Source organism: Chionomys nivalis, chromosome 13 (genome assembly GCF_950005125.1).
Source record: "Chionomys nivalis chromosome 13, mChiNiv1.1, whole genome shotgun sequence".
Lineage (NCBI taxonomy): Eukaryota > Metazoa > Chordata > Mammalia > Rodentia > Cricetidae > Chionomys > Chionomys nivalis.
The window spans coordinates 27,847,256-27,869,743 of NC_080098.1; the positions used below are offsets into that span (position 1 = coordinate 27,847,256).

Here is a 22,488-nt window from a genome sequence, read left to right on the forward strand (position 1 = left end):
GTGGAAAGAATAACACAGGATGAAACAGGAGCTGAGGTTTCAGACTGAAGTTTCATAGAATCAGGATTCAGTCTTCGAACTTGCAGAGATAGGGTACCCCATTTGGTCTCAGGATTTCATGGAGGTGGGACTAGTGGCTGGATACTGTCCTTCTTTGATAATTCAGATTTCATCCCCTAAATTCTGACTCCAGGTTTTTATTGTTAAGATCAACTAGAAATCATGCTACAACTGCCTCCTCCTTTCTGCTGCCTGACCATTAGATAGTCAATTGTAGGACATAAACAGTAGGCATACAGCAGTATTGCTTAACCATTGCTCAGACAATAGTACTAGTTAATCACTTGCTAGGGAGTAGAAATGGTTAAAGATTAGCCAGGATGTAGGAATGGCTAACCACCATGATGGGAGTGCCACTTGTTAGTCATGAGACAGGAAAGTGATTTATGATGTTTCTCATCCACTTTGGGGCAGCAGCACCAGAAGATTCAGGACGTGCTTGGGCAGAGGAGTAACAAGCCATGAATTCCAAACAGCAGTTTGTCAAACTAAACGATGGCCACTTCATTCCAGCCCTGGGTTTTGGCACCTATAAACCCCAAGAGGTAAGAATGCATGGTTATCAGTATTTCTAGGCTAGCTATTCCACGTACAAGAAGGCAGATAGTGAGGCTCGGCCTACATCAGGGCTTGATTGAGTCCCAACCTGTTTATTATTCCTGTTAAATGGAAGTTGGAGCAGTGGCTGCAATTGGTGGCTGAGGGTAGGAGACTAATCTGTTTTCCTGATAGGCTGAGTCAGAATTCTGTCAGAATAGGGTCTTATGCATGCTTGCACTTCTGCTTGTGAGCCAGCAGGGAGGAAGGCTTAATGGAGAACAAAGGGAAGGCCTAACTCTCAGAACATTTTTTTCTGATGGTGGGTGTTAGTGTTGTGTATGATGGGGCTACAGGGTACATGCCTCAGAGGCATTGGGACCTTTACTATAATTTAGTCAGGGAATTCAGTGGTAGGGAGAATGCTTGTTTATGTTCCCTGGTTTTCCTTGCTGGAGACTAGGCTCTCTGGTCTTAGCAGAATGTGGCTGTTTTTTTTTTTTTTTTTTTTTTTTTTTTTAATTATTTTTTATTTATTTATTTATTTTCCCTTAGATTTGCTCTTCTGGTCCAGACCTGTCTGTGAATTTAATGTTCTTGTTTGGGGCCTGTCAGCTCTAAGAGTGAACTTAAAATGAAGCTTCTGCCTGTAGGCTGAGGCTTAAAGGGACAAATCCATGACCTAACAATTCTGGGCACTATGTTCTTCCTATGTCTGTGTTTCTCAACTGGAAAGAAGAGAAGAAAGTCACCATACTTCCTATCAGTGCTCTTAGTTGCAGTGAGGGCGAACTCTCTGTTTATGTCTATAACCCACAACATGATAGTTCCTCTCAAGAAGGCATGATCCATGGAAATCATTGTGATAACTCGGGGTGTCTCCCTGTAGTAATGTATGAAACAACTATTTGAGCACTATCTCACTTTGTTTTGGAGTAGCCTTCTGCACCACGCAGTGAATGCTGCACTAGAGCCAAGTAATGTCCCCCATGTACAAATTCTGAACTATAGGAAACTTACTGGAATTTACAATATATCCCTATGATTGGGGGAAGGCAGACCTAGTAACAATAAGTGTAAATTCTTGGTCTTCATTAGTGCATGTTGGGTTTACAGAATCGTGGTCCCCAGAACTGAAACTATCAAGGTATACTGTTTCTTAACCTAAAAGGAATTTCTTGTTTGTAAATTTCCGGAATCTTTTAAATTCTGGGACAATAGACCATTTGCCTTAACTTCAAATTCATACATTTCTTTCCTATTAGATTTATGCATATTCACAAAAATAAATCTGGAGATATATACAGGATTAGTTACTTTTGCAAAGTGACAGAAAGAAAAACAGCAACAGGTCTCAAGGGTCCTGTTAAACCATCAGTGTTGGTAACTCACAGAGTGATTCTTATTCTTAGCTAAGTCAGAGCTGGGATTCAGAGAAGGTAGTACAATCCAGAATTTCAGTCATTGTGTTTTATTACGGAAAGACAACTGTAGAAATGACTAAAATAATCAAAAGCAGCAGTCTGAATTCCTTTTTTATGCCTTTGTGTATTTGTATGACTATATGTGTTTGTGTATTTGTGTATTCCAGAGGTCAAAGTCTTCCTCAACTCCTCTTTATTTTTGTGAGGTAGTGTGTCCCACTAAGTCTAGAACTCAGTGATTCATCTTGGAGGCAACCCAGTGACATGCTGGGATTACGCTGAATTGGATTACACGTGTGTGCCACCACGCCATACTCTGCTTTTACATGAGGGCTGGGGTCTGAACTAGGATTCTGAGAGTTGTTAGTAAACACTTTATTGATTGAGACATCTTCTCAGTCCACACCTTAATTTTGTAATAAAAGAACTGTCTTCTCTTCATCCAAATCTCACAGTCGAGGCAGCGATTTTAGATTTGTTTCCAGTAAAATCTTTTTGTGTGTTTGTTTTTCCAGACAGGGTTTCTCTGCAGCTTTTGGAGTCTGTCCTGGAACTAGCTCTTGTAGACCAAGCTAGCCTCGAACTCACAGAGATCCTCCTGCCTCTGCCTCCTGAGTGTTGGGATTAAAGGCGTGCGCCACCAATGCTTGGCCAGTCAGTTCTTTTTAAAGCAAATATATTTGGAGTGAAGGGCTGACTCCCCAAGTGAATACTATCCAACCTGATGTAGGCAATTTATTTTTAATGAGAACATATTCATAGAGGAGATTTTCTTTTTCCTGACAGTATTTAGGTATGTCAGATAAAGATAATGGATATGCAGAAAGACAAACATAGGATACTATTCTCTGTTCAACTTCCTATTATTAACTTAGCCTTGCTTATTATCTGAGATCTTTGCTTTCTCATCCTTTTCAGGCAGTATCTTAGTTGGAGTCAAAGAGGAGTGTCTATGTAATTGTACTTTGTCCCAAGTAGACTTTCTTGTGCTCATTTTGCTTAGTAACCTCACTACATGAATGGAGTGTGACTTTCAAGCAAATATTTGAACCCCGTGTGAGCTTGGCATTCACCAGTGCCAGGATTGTGTGGGTATAAAGAGGTTCTTGGATATGGAATTCTTACTCTTAGTTAGGAAAGAAACTCCAAGAAAATGGATTGTGGCTCCTTGCATCAAGTGTGGAACAAAAAACTGACAAACATGGAACCTGTGGAGATGTTTATTTTTCTGTGTTATTTATCATATTTCTTCAGTATTCATTCATCTTATAGAATAAAATGTAGGAATTCAAAGAACAGGGGACTAGGCTCTTGCCTTCTGGTCTGAGGATGACCTTAAAGAAAAAATTCTTTCTTGTCTAGCAAAGTCCCATCTAAGCTCACTCAGAACATGCATCTCTAAATACCTCTTTTTTTTTTTTTTGTTCCTCTAGGTTCACAAGAGCAAGTCACTGGAGGCTGCCAACCTAGCTATAGGTGTTGGGTTCCGCCATATTGATACTGCTTATGCATATCAAGTAGAAGAGGAGATAGGACAGGCTATTCAAAGCAATATTAAAGCTGGTGTTGTAAAGAGAGAAGACATGTTCATAACTACAAAGGTAGAGTTTTTATAGCATGCAAGAGGGCAAATTACTGAATTTTATATATATAAAGAAGTTAAATTTATATTACTTGATCAGAAGCTGGTTAAAGGTGTCAGTTGTATAAATGGGTGAGAGAAAGTAATGGTAGATTATAATCTTTCTGAAATTAATTTAGTTCTTAGACGTTATTAGTAGTATGTGTTTTATTTCTTGAGTAACTTCATTGTTAAATAAATGAGCTAACAATAACAAAAACATTGTTTTTGTAAACAATAAGTTTACATTGTTATGTATGAGTAACGTAAATCCTGTTTTAAAAATGAATGATTACAACTTTCCTTCAAGTACAAAAATAGTTCAGTACTAGGATAAATAAGTTGCATGTTTGGGCAATTTATTAACTGATCACAACTTCCATTCTTCACCTTCTGTAGCTCTGGTGTACTTGCTTTCGGCCAGAGCTGGTGCAGCCTAGTTTGGAAAAATCACTGAAGAAGCTTCAGCTGGACTATGTTGACCTTTACATTATGCACTACCCAGTGCCAATGAAGGTTGGTGATCTTTGTCAAATGTACATATTTTTTCGTGGGGGAGTGGATATCATTTTTATGGATGGTTGAGGCAAGTTTTTATTATAATTTCATATAAATTTATGATAATAAACATTTGAGTAGGTTCCACAAAGTGCTTACTGGATTATGAAATGAGGTATCCAAGAAGTGGCCAGAATCACAGATTAGAGGTAACTTCCAGAAAACATGCCTTTACACATTTTTTACATTTATTTGTGTCACTAGATATTTGCTTGGGTCTTGTCCTCATTTTTTTTTTACTGGCAAAGGTGGCCAAAGAGAGTTTCAGCTTCAAGGTCTTGGCACATTGTGGCTTCTCTGCATCTTTTCTTATCACAATAAATCTTGCACACAGTCCTGATTGGCCATCCTTGGCTCACATGCCTGCCCCTGGGCCTACAGGCATTCATACCTATTATTTATCTTTGGGCAGGATTGATATAAATTCTTGCTGGTGGTCAAGTGCATGCAATGACTGTGTTTCCCAGTGAATATGAAACATTTTTGTTTTTTTTTTAACAAAAGAATGAGTAGACAAAAGAATGCAAGTCAACTAGGAGAGCTCAGTTTGTTGTTTAAAAATATTATTTAGATGCAAGAATTGTGGGTGTGTGTCTGTGTTTGTATGAAATAAAAATTAAAGAAAGAGAGGCCATCAATTTGAGAGATAGCAGAAGCATACATAGGAGGTGTTAGACTGAGGAAAGGGAAGAACGGAAATGATTTAAGTATAGTATACTTTTAAAAATAAGAAGAAAATTATAAGAAAGAAAAATTTTAATTATTCCTATAGATAACATAAGAGAGTACAGCAAAACAGGTCTCCTAAAGAAACGTTTTGCAACTCCTCATATCTATCACTTGTAAATGCAGTGTAAAAGATAATGCTTCACTTCCTCTATGTTTGCCTATTGTCTTATTTCCAAGATAGTCCTTATTTTTTGAAAACATTATTTTTTAATGTGTTTGCATGTTTTATTTGTATGTCTGTGCAGTGCTATCTTTGGAGACCCCAAGATGGCACTAGGCCCCATGAGCTTGCTTACAAATTGTTCTGACCAACCATGTAGGTGCTGGCAATTGAACCCAGGTCCTCTGAAAGAGAAGCCAGTGCTTAATCACTAAGATATCTGTCAGCCTCCTCCAGGATATTCTTAAAAAGTGAGACAAGTGTTTTGTGAGATTTCTTCAACAAACATTTCTCTTCTAGTCAGGGGATATTGATTTTCCAGTAGATGAAAAAGGGAAAATGCTATTGGACACAGTGGATTTCTGTGCCACGTGGGAGGTGAGTATTTTTCAAAAAGACAATAAATCAAGCAGAGGGAGGGAGAATCATAGCATTTTCCCATAGGTATAGAAATTGATTTATATGCATACATATTTGCTGGAATGAAAGGGGAGGAATGCATTACTAAAATGTAAGGGAGGGAAAGTGAAGAATTACTCAGGATAATAGGAAAATGTGTTATTTTGCCACCTTATGTAGTAGTCTCCTTAATTTACTAGTGGTGTCATAGAAACTCATCCTTAGCAGACACCATATTAACCATTATCATCATTATATTGACTTCTTCATATTTAAGTCCTATGATCATTTGGGCAATTCATTCCTCTCCATATTTTTTACTGTCTATTATCAAATTTAGGGCCTTTTACGCACAGGTAAGTATTCTAATACTGAACTATATGTCCAGCTTATGACAGTTTTCTTTGTAACTACTTCAACTTCTCTTTATACTGATATAGTGAATTGCAAGTATGACACTTTCTAACCCCTTTCTCATCACCAGGCATTGGAGAAGTGTAAGGATGCAGGATTGGTCAAGTCTATTGGGGTGTCCAACTTTAACCACAAGCAGTTAGAGAGAATCCTGAATAAGCCAGGACTTAAGTACAAGCCTGTCTGCAATCAGGTAAGGGTTCTCATTCCTCCCCATCTCTCATGCTTTTCCCCACCCTGTACTACTGACACTGGTCATTGGTCCTCTGCCCAAGTGATTTTCATACTGTGGAAAAGAAGATTCTGAGAGCAGTACCACTGGTTAAAAAGACATGGGAGATTCTAAACTTTATCTTGTACTCTTAAGTATTGATAAGAATGGGGGCAGACTGTATAGAAGCCTGCTTCTGGAGAATGTATAGATTTAAAGCTATTCTGGCAGGCAGAAGCTGAGGGCAGAGGAAATTATCTCCCCTTTAGCTGAGGGTATTGAGTAGCCATAGGATACTTCGCTGGAAAATTGAGCTAAAAAAATCACTCTGTGGACAGGAATTATGTGGAGCTTAGATGCTTCTCTCTGTCTTGCTATTATCCTTACTCTTGATTTTAATAAGTTTAGCAGCTGACATTTTTACCCACTGAACTGCCTGGCTGACCACTAGCTATTTTTTGACATAAAACTTCTCCTGACAAAAGTTATTAACAGGATCTTACAAAATTAGTTATTATGTCTTTCAAGAAAAATTGCAATACTTTAATCTTTTAAATTCAAACGTGATATTGAATATAATTTTCTTAGTCTAATTTATTGACTTTAAACAATTTTATTTGTCTTAATATGAATATTTGATATAATCTGATCTCTATCATATCCTTTCACAGGTTGAATGTCATCTTTATTTAAACCAGAGTAAGCTGTTGGATTACTGCAAATCAAAAGACATTGTTCTGGTTGCTTATGGTGCTCTGGGAACCCAACGATACAAAGAATGGTAATAAGATAAAGAGTATACCTGAAGCACGACTGTCTATTACCATCACACTACTCAGTTTTCAAGTAGAGAGAGCTGTCTTTAGAAGACCCATGTGAAGTAGAAGCTGGTGGCTCAGGGACTTCTGTGTGTTCCTGGAGTCTTTTTTGTCTTCTGATTGCTCTAATATAATGCTCTGACAAGAGAAACTTCAGGGAGAAAGGGTTGACTATGGTTCCCAATTCTAGGGTACAGAACCTAACAGCAGGCAAGACAGGGTGTCAGGAGCTGGAAGCAGGTGGTCCCTTCACATTGTAATCAAGAAGCATATAATGACAAATGGACACTAAGGATCTGATCATTTTTTTTATTTATACAGTTCATGATCTCTTGCTTGCTCGCACCCATACTTAAAATAGGTTTTCCTATATCAATTTTCATAATAAGATAATCTCTCCCAATCATTTTAGAGGTTGATCTTTCTGGTGATCCCAGACTTTATCCAGTATATATGTATATATGTATATATGTGTATATATATATATATATATATATATATATATATACACACCCATCATGACTAGTCTAGAATGCACTCTCTATTTTGTTTTGCAGCACCACAACCAACCCAAATCCTTGACCTCTTGAACTTATTTCTCCTTTCCTACTAGGGTGGATCAGAATTCTCCAGTTCTCTTGCATGATCCAGTTCTTTGTGATGTGGCCAAAAAGAACAATCGAAGCCCTGCCCTGATTGCTCTTCGATACCTGCTTCAGCGTGGGGTTGTACCCCTTGCCCAGAGTTTCAAAGAAAATGAGATGAAAGAGAATTTGCAGGTGATGAGCTCTGTTCCATATGGTTGTTACTTAAAATCTTTCGTATGCTTTTGGGTTGTTATGTAGTATCTTTGCATGCTTTCTTCCTTTAAATCTTTGTGAACTTTTTTGAGATGAAACCTATATTTCTAGCATTTTGTGTACATATGAACTTTCAGGTGCATGAGAAATGTTTTGTCTCTGACATAAACAACAGCATGACTTGATAGAGTTAGTGTTAGAGAAGATTTAGATTTTGCTTTGCCTTGTCAGCCAAGTATTGCATACAAGAACTCTGAATCTAATATCCTTTGTTTAGTTTTTCACCTGACCATTAGCCATAACAACTTTTAATGGACTTCTTCTTTATATACTGAAATAAGGGATCTGGACTGAGTAATTTTGATTCTAGACACTTCTATGGTTTTAATTTTATTTCATTGCATGCTCCGATATTCTAATATATGCACACATACTGATTAATTGTAAGTTTATGTTTCTCCTTACCAATATTGATTCTTTTCAAAATTTCAAATATACTTTATTATACTATAAAATTTTAATGATTATGAAAGAATGCTGGGTGGTGGTGGCACAACCTTTTAATCCCAGTACTCAGGAGGCAGAGGCAGTTGGATTTCTGTGAGTTTGAGGCCAGCCTGGTATATAAGAGTTAGTTCCAGGACAGGCTCCAAAGCTACAGAGAAACCCTGTCTCAAAACATTTATTTACCATAGTGTTCTTCAATTTAAAAGTTTGCTTTACTTTAGCCTGAACTCAGTGAAAATAATCTGTCTATGCTAGGTTGCTTCACATATATTTAAGGAACAATTGTGCATTTTTCAGGGCAATGAGGCCTCTTAAGTTCAGTAGACTGATTGAGCTTTTCCTCAGTTCCATATAGGTTTCACAAAACTGACAAATTTTGTATGTTTTACCTCTACACTTAATGTTGTGTTAGTTTCTGTCCTGCCCGGTTCCCACAATCGTTATGTCCTGAAGAAATCACACAGAGGTCTACATTAACTATAAACTGATTAGCCCATTAGCTTAGGCTTCTTATTAATTCTTATTACGTATATTAACCCATTATTCTTGTCTATGTTAGCCACGTGGCTTGGTACCTTTTTTGGTGAGGCAGTTACTTGTTGCTTGCTCTGTGTCTGGGTCAGGAATACAGACCAAGCTTTTCTCTTTCCAGAATTCTCCTGTTCTCATTGACTTGCCTCTACTTCTTGTCTGGTTGTACCACCTATGCTTCCTGCCTGGCTATTGGCCAATCAGCATTTATTTAAAATATAATTGACTGGATAAGATCATTGTTCCACAGCACTTAACCCTCTTTCAAAGAAAGAAACAAAACAAGAACTCTGAATCTAATATCCTTTGTTTAGTTTTTCTCCTGACCAGTAGCCATAACAACTTTTAACCAAGATTCTAAACAAAGGAAAATATCTATAGTCCATATTTTAAGAATGTGGGCATAGTTTTCCATGCTACTTTCTGCTGTTTGGGGGCGCCGATAATCTTATGGGGATCTAAAGAAAATTTAGAATTATGATCATGTTCTGACTGAAGTTGCCTGTGAGGTTTTGTTCATCTCAAGCAGCAGTCTTAAATCTTTTCTGGATGTAGAACTCAGACATCTGGGCTATCTCTTTCTACTGGAGATTTCTCGGGTGGTATCCCTTAATCAAAACTTATTTTTCTTAACTCAGAATAAATCCATAGCCTCTCATTTTCTGTGGAAACAAAAGCAAAACCTCTTTTCCAAAGTAACATATCTTTTGACTTCAATTTTGAAATCAAGGTATTTCAAAATACCTATCTTGGATTAATTTAGCAGCATTTGTTTTTTTTTTCATTTATTTATTTATTTAAGATTTCTGCCTCCTCCCCGCCACAGCCTCCCATCCCCCCCCCAATCAAGTCCCCCATCCTCATCAGCCTGAAGCCAGTCAGGGTTCTCTGCCCTGTGGGAGGTCCAAGGACCGCCCACTTCCTTCCAGGTCTAGTAAGGTGAGCATCCAAACTACCTAGGCTCCCACAAAGTCAGTACGTGCAGAAGGATCAAAACCCAGTGCCATTGTTCTAGATTTCTCAGCAGCCCTCATTGTCCGCTATGTTCAGCGAGTCCAGTTTTATCCCATGCTTTTTCAGACCCAGTCCAGCTGGCCTTGGTGAGTTCCTGATAGAACATCCGCATTTTCTCAGTGTGTGGGTGCACCCCTCGTGGTCCTGAGTTCCTTGTTCATGCTCTCTCTCCTTCTGCTCCTGATTTGGACCTTGGGATTTCAGTCCAGTGCTCCAATGTGGGTCTCTGTCTTTGTCTCCTTTCATAGCCTGATGAAGGTTATTATCCAGGAGGATAACTATATGTTTTTCTTTGGGTTCACCTTCTTATTTAGCTTCTCTAGGATCACGAATTATAGGCTCAATGTCCTTTTTTTATGGCTAGAAACCAATTATGAGTGAGTATATCCCATGTTCTTCTTTTTGGGTCTGGCTTACCTCACTCAGGATAGTGTTTTCTATTTTCATACATTTGCATGCAAAATTCAAGAAGTCATTGTTTTTTACTGATGAGTAGTACTCTAATATGTATATATTTCATACTTTCTTCATCCATTCTTCCATTGATGGGCATCTAGGTTGTTGCCAGGTTCTAGCTATTACAAACAATGCTGCTATGAACATAGTTGAGCATATACTTTTGTTGTATGATAGGGCATTTCTTGGGTATATTCCCAAGAGTGGTATTGCTGGGTCCAGGGGTAGGTGGATCCCGAAATTCCTGAAAAACAGCCTCACTGCTTTTCAAAGTGGTTGCACAAGTTTGCATTCCCACTAGCAATGGATGAGTGTACCCCTTACCCCACAACCTCTCCAGCAAAGGCTATCATTGGTGTTTTTGATTTTAGCCATTCTGACAGGTGTAAGATGGTATCTTAAAGTTGTCTTAATTTGCATTTCCCTGATTGCTAAGGAAGTTGAGCATGACCTTAAGTGTCTTTTGGCCATTTGAACTTCTTCGGTTGAGAATTCTCTGTTCAGCTCAGTGCCCCATTTTATAATTGGGTTGATTAGCCTTTTACAGTCTAGTTTCTTGAGTTCTTTATATATTTTGGAGATCAGACCTTTGTCAGTTGAGGGTTTGGTTAAGATCTTCTCCCAGTCAGTGGGTTGCTTTTTTGTCTTAGTGACAGTGTCCTTTGCTTTACAGAAGCTTCTCAGTTTCAGGAGGTCCCATTTATTCAATGTTGCCTTTAATGTCTGTACAATTTAGCAGCATTTGTAAACAAATATCTTTTAGCAGGTTGCTCCATCCTCAGCATTCAAACAATTCAAAGAGAACTTAATAACATACAGTATACAGACTCTCTGTGTATTCTTCATCTTTACATGACTTTATTTTAATCTTTATTTCTTTTATTTTTACTTTTAATTTTTGGCTTTTTGAGAGAGGTTCTCTATGTATCTTTGGCTGTCCTGGAACTCCCTCTGTAGACCAGGCTGTCCGTGAACTCACAGAGATCCACTTGCCTCTGCCTCTCAAGTACTGGGATTAAGGTCGTGTGCTATCACACCTTGAACATAGAGGTCAGTCTACCTCTGCCTCCCAAGTGTTGCGACTAAAGGTGTGTGCCACCACACCTAACGACTCTCTTTTTTAATTTAAGGACTTTAACCTTTAGCCTGCATATATTTTTAATATACTGTAAACCGTTTAGAAGTTTTCTTTATCTTTGGCTCTCTCTTTACTGTATATCTCTCTTTTTCTAACTACATGAGTATTTAATTTGCTAAGTGATTTAATTTGCTAAGATAAAGTCATGGCTTTATCTAGCCACAGTTCTTAGCTTTCTGAGATTTCAGGCTCATGGCAGAGGTACCTGCCAGAGCCATGTTTATTGCCCAAACTCCATGGCACATAAGTTCCCTGGCATCAAGCAATCTGCAGCAGTCTGCTAACAAATCACACTCAAATGATCTGTAGCCAGACCTCCTGTCTAAAAGAGTCAGAGTTTGTGCTGGCGGGATTGCTCACAAAGCCAGCATTTTAAAATGGCATGGCTTTTTTTTCCCGCTATGACTGAAAACGAAAAAGCATGCAGCCAGCTTGTCATCAACACCATTTAAATATTTTGTGGTAGGACCTTTTAAAAGAACTGCAAGATTTTACAGCTAAGGCTAAGTCAGGAAGCCTTTCTTAAATGAGAATGTTTGCCGCTAGCAAGCAGAGCCCACCTGAGAAAATGCTACTATCAATAAGCTGTGATGAACTCTACCCATTTCTGTCTAGACTGACATCCCAAACTCTCTCAGGCTTTATGTAGATGCAGTTGTTCACACGTTTAGCAAAAATCATTTTGAAGTTAAAGTGTCTTAAATTTTAGAATTTGGACAAATCTTTACATACATTATGTTGAAAGTGCAATTGTTTACATTTTAATGATTCATTGATGGATTATAAAATGTAACTCTCAATGCAAATTGCTGTTTGTTTGATGTATTTCAAAATTTTCCTCCAGATTTCTTGGAAACTACTTCATGCTACTGTGGTCTTTAATGTGATGTTAAATGTATTGTTTTTGTTTGATTGTTTGTTTCTTTTTTTTTCTCAAAATGACTATGAAATTTCCTTTTGTCTAAAGCATTGTACAAATTTAATATATCTCAAAACAGTTTTCTTTCATTATTACTTGGTATTTATTAACCATAGATGCTTTAGTAAACAATCTTCACCATTTTTAGGTGCATACATACTAATCACATTGCTTTTGAGTCATAAACTCTGATTCATTCAAATGCTAAAACCCTTGTATTTTCCTGAAGGTTTTTGAATTCCAGTTGTCTCCTGAGGATATGAAAACCCTAGATGGCCTGAACAAAAATTTTCGATACCTTGCAGCTGAGTTGTAAGTAATGTTAATAAACACCTCACCTCAGTTTATTTCATGTCCAAGTCTCTGCCTCCCTCTTACATCCATGATGATTCAGACTCCAAATATCCTAGTTTTCTGTATCAAGTTTCCCATGAAGATTGTTAATACAACATTTATTTCTGCATTTTTGAAAATGTGAATTTGTTATTTTAAAACATGGAGAAGGTTTTGAATTAAGTAAGAAAAAACCTTTAGAGGAAAAGCACTACTGCATGGGAGAATTAATAACTAGTTAATGATCTTTAGTTTTCTTTCCTGCTCTACAGTTAGAAAATTTGATAGGTTGTAAATTACAAAGACTGCATAGGTACTTATAGGTGCACCATCTATCTATCTATCTATCTATCTATCTATCTATCTATCTATCTATCTATCCTCTATCTATCTATCATCTATCTATCTTTCTATCTATCTATTATCATTTATCTATATCTTCTCTTGTTGGCATTTTATTTCTCAATATTAATAAATATGATAAGGTTTTAAGGAGGTTTAGAAAAATCTACAATGCCATGTAAATTGGTATATATATTAGCATTATTAAGATTTTTGTTAGTATAAGGCAGAATAAAGTCAATGAAAATATACAACTCAGTGAGAGAATCATTGTTGTAAATAATGGGTAATTCTTGTCACACATTAATAATTAATTATTTTTATCAATGCATATTTTGAAATGTTATTTATGTAGAGAAGTCTACAAATTATACAGTTAGCTGCTTGAATGTGAAACCATCTTATTAATTCTCTAACTGAACCTAATACATTGCTTTTTAATTGATTGACAGTGAGTGAATAATTAATGAATTACTAATAATTAAATGGAAGTGAAAATAGTAGACATAAATGATATTTTAATGCATATTAAGATATTTTCATGTTGATCATTGTGTACAGTTACCTTGAACTAAAGATGACTTATAACTTTCTCCTTTCTCAGGAGACTAATGTTAGGAAGGATTTTAGCTTTTCATTGATTTATTCATAGATGAAGCTAAGGGAGATGAATATTAATTAACATAGGTCTTTGCATATTCTGTTCTAGGTTAAAGGACATAATTGGAAAATAATTTATAAATTATATTTTTAAAACATTTCTTATATATGCTTGTAAATGACTGCAAGAATATCACCTTCTACAACTCATCAGGGAACAAAATGATTGACTTTTACCTTGATGGTGTCTTCCTAGATGTCACAATTTACATTGTAGAAATTGATCAAACAGTGTGTGTTTGTTTTTATTTCCTATTTTAGTTTTGCTGACCACACTGAATAACCATTTTCTGAGAAATATTGACATGGGAGGGGGGCTGGCATTCACTGCAGGATCTATCCAAGATGCACAAACTTGCCTTTTGGAGTCCATTCTCTATGGTGGGATACCTTGCTCAGCCTTGATATGAGGATTTGGGGGAGGGGCTTGGTCCTGCCTCAAGTTGCTATGCCAGGCCTTGTTGACTCCCAAAGTAAGGCCTTAACCCCCTTGAGGAGTGGATGAAAAATGGCAATGAGGTTAGGTGGAGAGACAGGACAAAATGAGGGATTGGAAGAACAACCGGGGTTGGTATGTAAAATTAAATGTAATGTTAATTAAAATTAAGAAAAAAGAAAATTTAAAAATACTAAAGTTATGAATAAAAATTAAGCATCAGAACCAATAAAGAAAGAAAGAGAAGAAAAAATACTTGGACACTTAGATTTAAGTATCATTGCCAAAATTGTAATTACTTACTTATAAGAGTTTTTGTTTGTTTGCTTGTTTGTTTTTGAGAGAGCATAAAGATTTGGATATCTTTCAAATAACATGCAACTAAAAATAAAATATTTTGTTCTCTGTATTAAAGAAATGGATCTCAACAACAATAACAAAAGGAATATCACCTTATGCAACTAATCAGGGAATAAAACAATTAACTTTCTCCTTGATAGTGACTTCTTAAATGTCACAGTTTACATTGTAAAAATGAATCAAACAGTGCATGTTTGCTTTTATTTCCTATTTCAGTTTGATGGGCCACCCTGAATATCCATTTTCGGAGGAATATTAATGTGGGGACCTAGTCATGACTGCCTGAAGTCACTGTGGGCAGTGATGTTGGTGATGTGACCCAGATGCTATTTGGAGGATGCCTCATTTCCGGTCAACCTAAACTGCTTCTTATCAACTCTCACATTCAACTGAAGCTCCAGCTTCTGTTGAATAAAAAGGGATTTAATTTGAACAAAATTTCATTTAAGTTGAATAAAAGGGATTTAATTTTCATAATGCCTCAAAATAAATATAACATTTTCTTCTCAAAAGATACATTTGTTTCTTTTTTAATGAATCATTATGGCACAAAACTGGTTTTGTTGGAAGTCTGTGGATGGTGTTTGGAGATGATGATTTCCATTTTATAAACATTTCAGACTGGGTTAGGTGGTTGTTCCAGACCAGAGAATGACTCTTAGCAGTTGTCTGTAAGTCAAAGGTTCTCTAGCCCCACGTCAACAAGAAAATCCTGCACACATTCTGTGCTTGTCAGTCTGGAAGATGAGACACACATAGGAAGTTTGACCAACAATTCCCAGGCTCTGTCTAGTTGCTTAGCATTAGAGTCTTGGAACTGGATAGCAAAGCATTTCTGAAATAGGTTAGGCTAAAGGGGGACATGAGAACCAGCCTAGTAGGACCTTTAAAAGTTAGGATGGGAGACTTCAGTTTATCATAGGTTTTCCTAGAAATAGTGAAAAGTTTGCTTTTTTCAGAACTTTTTTCTTTTTATTTTCTTCCTTCCTTTCTTTTTAAAAAAAATATAATCACACCTTGAAAGCAAAAGGAAGTTTTCAGAAATTTAATTCATGACATGGCAGAGACTTTAAAATTATAACTGAAGAACAATGGCAATGGGTTCTTGATCCTATTGCATGTAATGGCTTTGTGGGAGCCCAGGTAGTTTGGATGCTCACCTTAATAGACCTGGATGGAGGTGGGTGGTCCTTGGACCTCCCACAGGGCAGAGAAACCTGCTTGCTCTTTGGGCTGAGGAGGAAGGAAGACTTGATTGGGGGAGGGGGAGGGAATGGGAGGTGGTGGCGGGGAAGAGGCAGAAATCTTTAATAATTAAATTAATTAATTAATAAAAAAAATAAAAAAAAATAAAAACAGAACCCAACTTTAATTTTAATACATTTAGAAATACTTATCAAAATTGTGATGCATTGATTAATGTGATCTATGAAAGCCTGAAAATGTAGTATGTAAAGATGTTAACACCATGTTGGACAAGGAAACATCAAGCTTTTCCATGGAAACAACAGAAACACCATGTAACCTAGGTTAACTGACAGGCTCTGCTAAGTGGACAGCTATCTACAGAAACCAAGCAAAGAGGCAACAATTAGTAACAACAGGATCCTCAAATAGGTAGTTTTACTGTGTTTTATATCTCACACTGGGAAGAACTGCCTGCCATACTATGTTGTCTTGGCATGTAGGTGGCATCAACAGTTACCATTTAATTTTTAATTCAAAGCAGTTGTAGCAACTGATCATATAGGTCCCAATATACCAAATATGTGATTTTTATTTCAATTTCCATTCTCACATGTAAAGCCTAACTTCATAAATAGCAGTTGGCATTAGCTAGCAAGTTTCCCACAGAATCTTTATGTACCATAAAAGATAAATTTTGTTTTCTTTGCATTTGAACAACTGCTTAGATGATGACAAACAACCTTTTCTCAATGCTTAGAAAGTTGACCAGAATTTAATATTTTAGGATAGAATTGAGTACTTTTCCATATTAATTCTTATTTACTATTGTTCAATATGTCTTTTAAAAATATTTTTATTTTGTGTTAAGTGTGCTTGTCTGCATGTATGTCTGTGTACCACATGATTGTCTCATGCTTAGGGAGACAAGAAGATGGTAATCTTCATGTAGAACTAGAATTACAGAGGGTTGTAATTCCATCATGTGTGTGCTAGGAATCTAACATAAGTCCCCTGAAAAAGAAACAATTAGTCCTAACTTCTGGACCATCTCTCCTGCCCCTGTTACTCAATATTTTGTTCTCCATTTAGATTCAAAGAGGCCTTTAATTTCAAATGTTCAGAAATTCTAGGTGTTTTGGGATGTGTAGAAAAAAATGCAGTGGCAAATGGGTGTGTCAAAGAGGAATTTTTACCTTCCCTTGCAGTTGAAAAAAGTTGGAAACAAAGGCTGTACCTATGACCAAAAAATAAAGTAAAATTATGAATAACAGATGATGGAGAGAATGATCAGAATCTACTCACTTGTTCCTGAATTCATGATTCAGATTAATTTGAACACTTAGACTTACATGGGAGCTAATCAGTTTGAGTACATGGAACATAATTCTACATTAGACAGTTCAATAGCTTGACAAGACATGATAAATAATGTTTAATGACCAGATGACCACCAAGGCCTTGGTCTTGATCTCTGAGGCACAAAATTTAACCTTTGACATCTGCCAAAATACATCAATGTGGAAATAGTAAAATTATGAATGGTCACAACCAAAGAGAGAGCTGTGTTTATGGATGGAGTTTTATGTATATAAATGGCAATGTACATGCGAATAAATGCTGTTCTATTAGTTCTTATATATTAAAAAATTCTCACTATATTGTATATATAATACTTCACCCATAAATTCAGTTCAGATGTGACACACTTTTAGGCACAAAGGAAAACCTAAGAGTTTATAGTATAAGATTACAAGAATTTTGATAATTTATACAAACTTTTTATATGATAATGATCTTTATTATAGGCATACCGGTTTTTATGTTGCAATCTCATTTAAATTTTGTTTAAATTTGCTTTCAAAATTTCCCTATATTCCCAAGACTTTAAAAAGAGGAGCATTTACCAATGTAGATTGTGAGTAGGAGGCATAAATCTTGAAATTGTCATCCGTGGAGCAAAGTAGTTCTTTATCTGTGCCCAGAGCCTTCAAACAGATATGTGAGTGTATAGTACAATGTCCATGTAGATCAACAGGGTACCAGGATTTAAAACAATCTCCAATCTGCAGAGAGATTGATAATTGAGGCAGTGTCCAGGAGTCCATCCAAATGCCACTCAGAAGTTATCATGATCTATATTTACATTTATGAGAGAAGGTTAGATGAGTTTACACAGAAGAGGAACATGATTTAAAAAATCCAGAAAGTCACTGAGTTTGTGGTATTGAGTATGTGAAGTTGAAATAAATTTAAGAGTGTTGTTTTCTGCTTGTGGTATTCCATTCTGTTCCCATAGTTTAAGGTATAGCTTTATCTTTTAAACACACACACACACACACACACACACACACACACACACACACACACACACACACAATTCTCCTTTCATTTCTCCAAGCCGTCCTATATACTCCTCTCTGGTCTCTTTCAATTCATGGCCTTTTAAAAATTAATTATATTTATACACATACGTGTATATTTCTAAATACATAAATATATTTCTCTGAGTCTGTAGAAAATCCCATATATGCTTCAGGGACTGACCATTTGGGTACAGCATACCAAGTAGAATATTTCTCCTGCTCTCAGCTCTCCTTAGTTGTTTTAAAAGAGCTGTTGTTTGAGTTGAAATAATAAAATTTTCTTACAAAGACTGAAAAGCACATCATACATAAGTAACCATACTCCAAACTTTCAGAAATAAAGACTGCTTAAAAGTTCCAGTCTTTCCATTTTTTATTACATATGTCATATACCATATGACAGTGTGGATGCTAACATATTCCCCACTCTTTGAGAAAAATTCAATAAAAGCTCTAGTCCTTATTTAAACATTGTTTATTAATATGAAGTCTGTAGCCTGCACTTACAATTATTTTAAGGTGTTTTGACACAAATATTTAAAATTCTACTCAAGTCCTCTAAAATTTACAGCCACAAAGTGCTTCCAAACTTCTTTTTAATGAATAATTTTGAGTAAGATCTATCACTAAATGAAATAGTCTTCTTCATTTTGAGTATATTCAAAGATCCTCATAGTTGTATAACAGGTGAAAGACATAATGAGTTCTAAGGTTCTGTTTGTTCCTTTGGCATATGATTTCCAACAGTGGTTAATCATTCTACATCTCATCAGTACACTGCTACATTGTCCTTTTTATTGCACATTGCTCTCACTACATGTCATGATTCAGCAAAACTCTTACAAGGCAAAATATATTTGTTAAAGAGAAAGTTGATATGATTCTTTTCTTTTCAATTTGCAATTTAATCTCTTAAGAGTCAAATATTGGGAAACAATAAATTGTCCTGTTTTTAATGCTGTCTGTCTCTGTGTTACTGTGTGCATAGTATGACATCTGACTGTTTCAAGGAATGTCTGATTAGAAAGAGACTTCATGTACTGGGGTGATGGCTCAGTGGGTAAAGTGCTTGATGTGTGAATATAAGATCTGAGTTTTGACCACTGGAATTCCTGTAAAACCTGTATGGTAACCTGTGTCTGTATTCCCCATGTCTCTATAATGGGATAGGAGACAGACATGGGAGAATGAATCTTTGGATGTTTGTGGGTGAGCCAGTCTGGCATACTCACTCAGCAGAGAACAGCAAAACATCTATCTCAATCAGGGCAGAAGTTAAAGTAAACTTGAGGTTGTCCTTTAATCTCCACACTGAGGCATGTGTGCACCCACAGTTAGACACATGTTCATAAATATACTATGCATACTCTGACACAAGCTCTCCTATCCACATACAAAGATAGGACAAAACTTTCACAGTGATGACAAAAGTCACCAAGAATGTAGGGGCTAATGTATCCTACTCTAAAAATCATAACTTATGCAGTAATACATATATTGCATAGTTTATTATGATAGAAAGATTCTAAAAAGAATCATATTAAAAGATAAGCTTCTTTATCATGATATATTTAGGAATTTTAACTCGTGTAAAATAAGCAGATTGTTTCAAACTCAGCGGTACATGTGGTGGACTACCTCTTTAACCTCAGTTCTGTGTGCATAGTATAAGACATCTGACTGTTTCAAGGAATGTCTGATTAGAAAGAGACATTCCTTTCTGTTCTGGTTAAACACGGAAACAATTTTAGATGAAATTATTTATGTTATTATTGTGTTTGGGAATGAAAAAAAAAGAACCAGCATTTGTTTATCTAAAAGAGTGAAAGGAGATAAATTTCACATGTCAGGATGTGGATATATGAAGCAAGAGTAGTGATCTTGGTGTTGCAAGATCCATAAGAAATGGATGTAAAGTGAGGGGGAACTCATTTGGTTTGCCCAGTCCCATGCTTCAGGTTCTCAGTTTCTTCATGCTAGAACTAGTCCATGACCAGGAGACAAGTTGGGTAGGACTTGGTCTGACTCAGGGTCTAATCATGTTATCACCTATTGAATATTCTGGGTACCATTTAACCTATTTTACTTTATTTTCCAGCTTTGCATAAAAATAAAAATATCCAGTGTATAATACTATTGCTTGTCATCTTTGTGTTTTCAATATTGATTGCAATGGGATGATATATAAATTCCCTATTTATATGGAGTCAGAAAATATTTCTTTTTTCCAATAAGGTCATATTAAGAGAAATTAATCTTCTAAATGGTAATGAAGATAAGATACTTGAGTCATACTGCATTTTTGTGTAGTATCCCCAAAATCTCTTGCTAGACACTATACCTGGAGTAAATGGAAACACATGTGTCTCTTTCAGTGTTGGGTTTCAAGTGGTAAAGTTGATCCTCAGAAATGACAATGTCCAAGGTGAAGAGTTTCCTAGACGTGGAAAAAATTTTTATTCAGCTATTGTACACAGAACAATTAGTTATGTGCTAAAGTCATAGTTTTATAAACTTTGAATGTACATATTTTTGTTAGATAAAGACATAAGAGAAAACATAATATTTGTCCTTTTTTTCTCCCATTGTCCTCTTTGTTCCCTTCTCTTTAAATATCTTTCTCTACAAGATACTTCTTAGTCTCTTTTATATGATATGATATGCTGTATAATAGGTTCACTTACTTGAAATCAAAATTCTCATTTGGACCTCGGGAGCACCAATGTGGGTTTCTGTCTCTATCTCCATCCATCGCCAGATGAAGGTTCTATGGTGATATGCAAGATATTTGTTAGTATGGCTATAGGATCGAGCCATTTCAGGCTCTCTCTCCTCAGCTGCCCAAGGACCTAGTTGAGTACATCTCTCTGAACCCCTCTAGATTCAAGGCTCTTGCCAACCCTAAAATGGCTCCCTTAATTAAGATATATACTTCCCTGCTCCCATATCCAACCTTCCATTATCCCAACCATCTAATTTCCCCAAGTTCTCCCTATCCTCCTCTTCTCACTTTTCTTTCCCCATCTCCCCTTTCCCCCATCCCACCCCACCCCCAAGTTCCCAAATTTTTGCCCAGCGATCTTGACTACTTCCAATATTCAGTGGGATAACTATATGCTTTTCTTTGGGTTCACCTTCTTATTTAGCTTCTCTAGGACTGCGAATGATAGGCTCACTGTCCTATATTTATGGAGAGGGAGTGGGGAGAGGAGTGGGGCGTGGGGAGTTGGGGGAGGGGGAGGGAAAAGGGAGGCGAGGAGGAGGCAGAAATTGTTAATTAAAAAAATTTAATAATAAAAAATTCTGCATTCGAGAGAAAGCAAGTATGTTTGTTTTTGAGTCTGGCTTATGTGCTTAATATGACAATCTCAGGTTCATCTATTTTTCTTCAGGTGACATACTTTATTCCTTCTTTATGGCCCAATAAAATTTCACTGTGTATATATATACCATGTCCTCTTCAATTCATTCATCAATTCATCAAGCAATCTCTATGGGTGTACAAGTGCTTCTGTGGAATGCTGACTCAAGGTTACTTGTATACAAAGGGGGGGTTGACTTTGAGGAATCACATGCTTGATCTATTTTTAGTTGTTTATTTTTGATTGCCCTACTGAAATAGAAACGAACTGCAGTAGCTCACAGTTGCATTAGTTGGGTATAAGTGTCCCCTGATGCTTGTCAGCATTTTTAATACCCATTTTTCATGGGGTCAGAGGAAATCTCAGTGTAGTTTGGATTTTCATGTCCTTAATGCATAGGGATGGTAAATACATTTTTAAAATAAATTTATTGGGAATTTGTGTTTATTCCTTGAAATCTTTTTGGTCAGTTCATTAGATAGTTCATTAGATAGTTTTTGGTGTTTAATTTAACAAACTTTTAAATTTTCTGCATATAGTCTATCAGATGTATACTTGGGGAAGATTTTCTCCCTTTCTGTTAGCCACCCCATTACTCTGCCAATTATCTCCCTTGCTATGAAGAACTTTTAAAATTTCATCCAATTCCATTTGTCTGTTCTTACCTCATTTTCTAGTTTCTTTGAGTCCTTGATATATATATATATCTTGTGGTTAAATGTTCTAGGTTTGAATAATTTTCTTTTATAACTTCATTGAGTAGATTTTGTGTGCCTTTACTGCTGATCTCAGTTCCTTCTGTCTAATGGAGTCTTAGTTTTGTTCTCTCAATATCTGGAATGTTATGATCACTCTTGTTTCTCTTCTTCATTCATATCTGAAGGTAGCATTTTCACAACTTTGTCTTCAATCTCTGATATTCTATTTTAATCTTAATATTACCAGTTTTTGTGGATTTGGACTGTGTATTTTATTTTATTACGGCATTTCAATTTGCTTTTTATTGTCAAAGTTTGTTTCCAGCTGGAATTTATCCATTTTCCTGATTTTTCTCCTACTCTACTGATAGATTTTTTTCCTTGTTAGGTAGTTTAATAATTTCATTATTTTTTGATTCATTAGTGGAGGTTTTATAATGTTTTGGGGGT

General features: G+C 36.2%; 2 protein-coding genes across 2 annotated transcripts in view; both read left to right on the forward strand.

The window, feature by feature from the left end:
• LOC130885468 (aldo-keto reductase family 1 member C13-like) overlaps positions 1-22,488 on the forward strand; it is a 288,678-nt gene that overhangs the window by 177,096 nt on the left and 89,094 nt on the right. The window lies entirely within an intron of this gene.
• Positions 489-14,902, forward strand: LOC130885471 (aldo-keto reductase family 1 member C13). The gene is made up of 9 exons (XM_057786969.1): positions 489-605; positions 3,455-3,622; positions 4,042-4,158; positions 5,390-5,467; positions 5,973-6,095; positions 6,785-6,894; positions 7,545-7,710; positions 12,526-12,608; positions 14,644-14,902. The coding sequence occupies exons 1-9, from the start codon at positions 522-524 to the stop codon at positions 14,684-14,686; spliced, it is 972 nt and encodes a 323-aa protein (XP_057642952.1). The 5' UTR covers positions 489-521; the 3' UTR covers positions 14,687-14,902.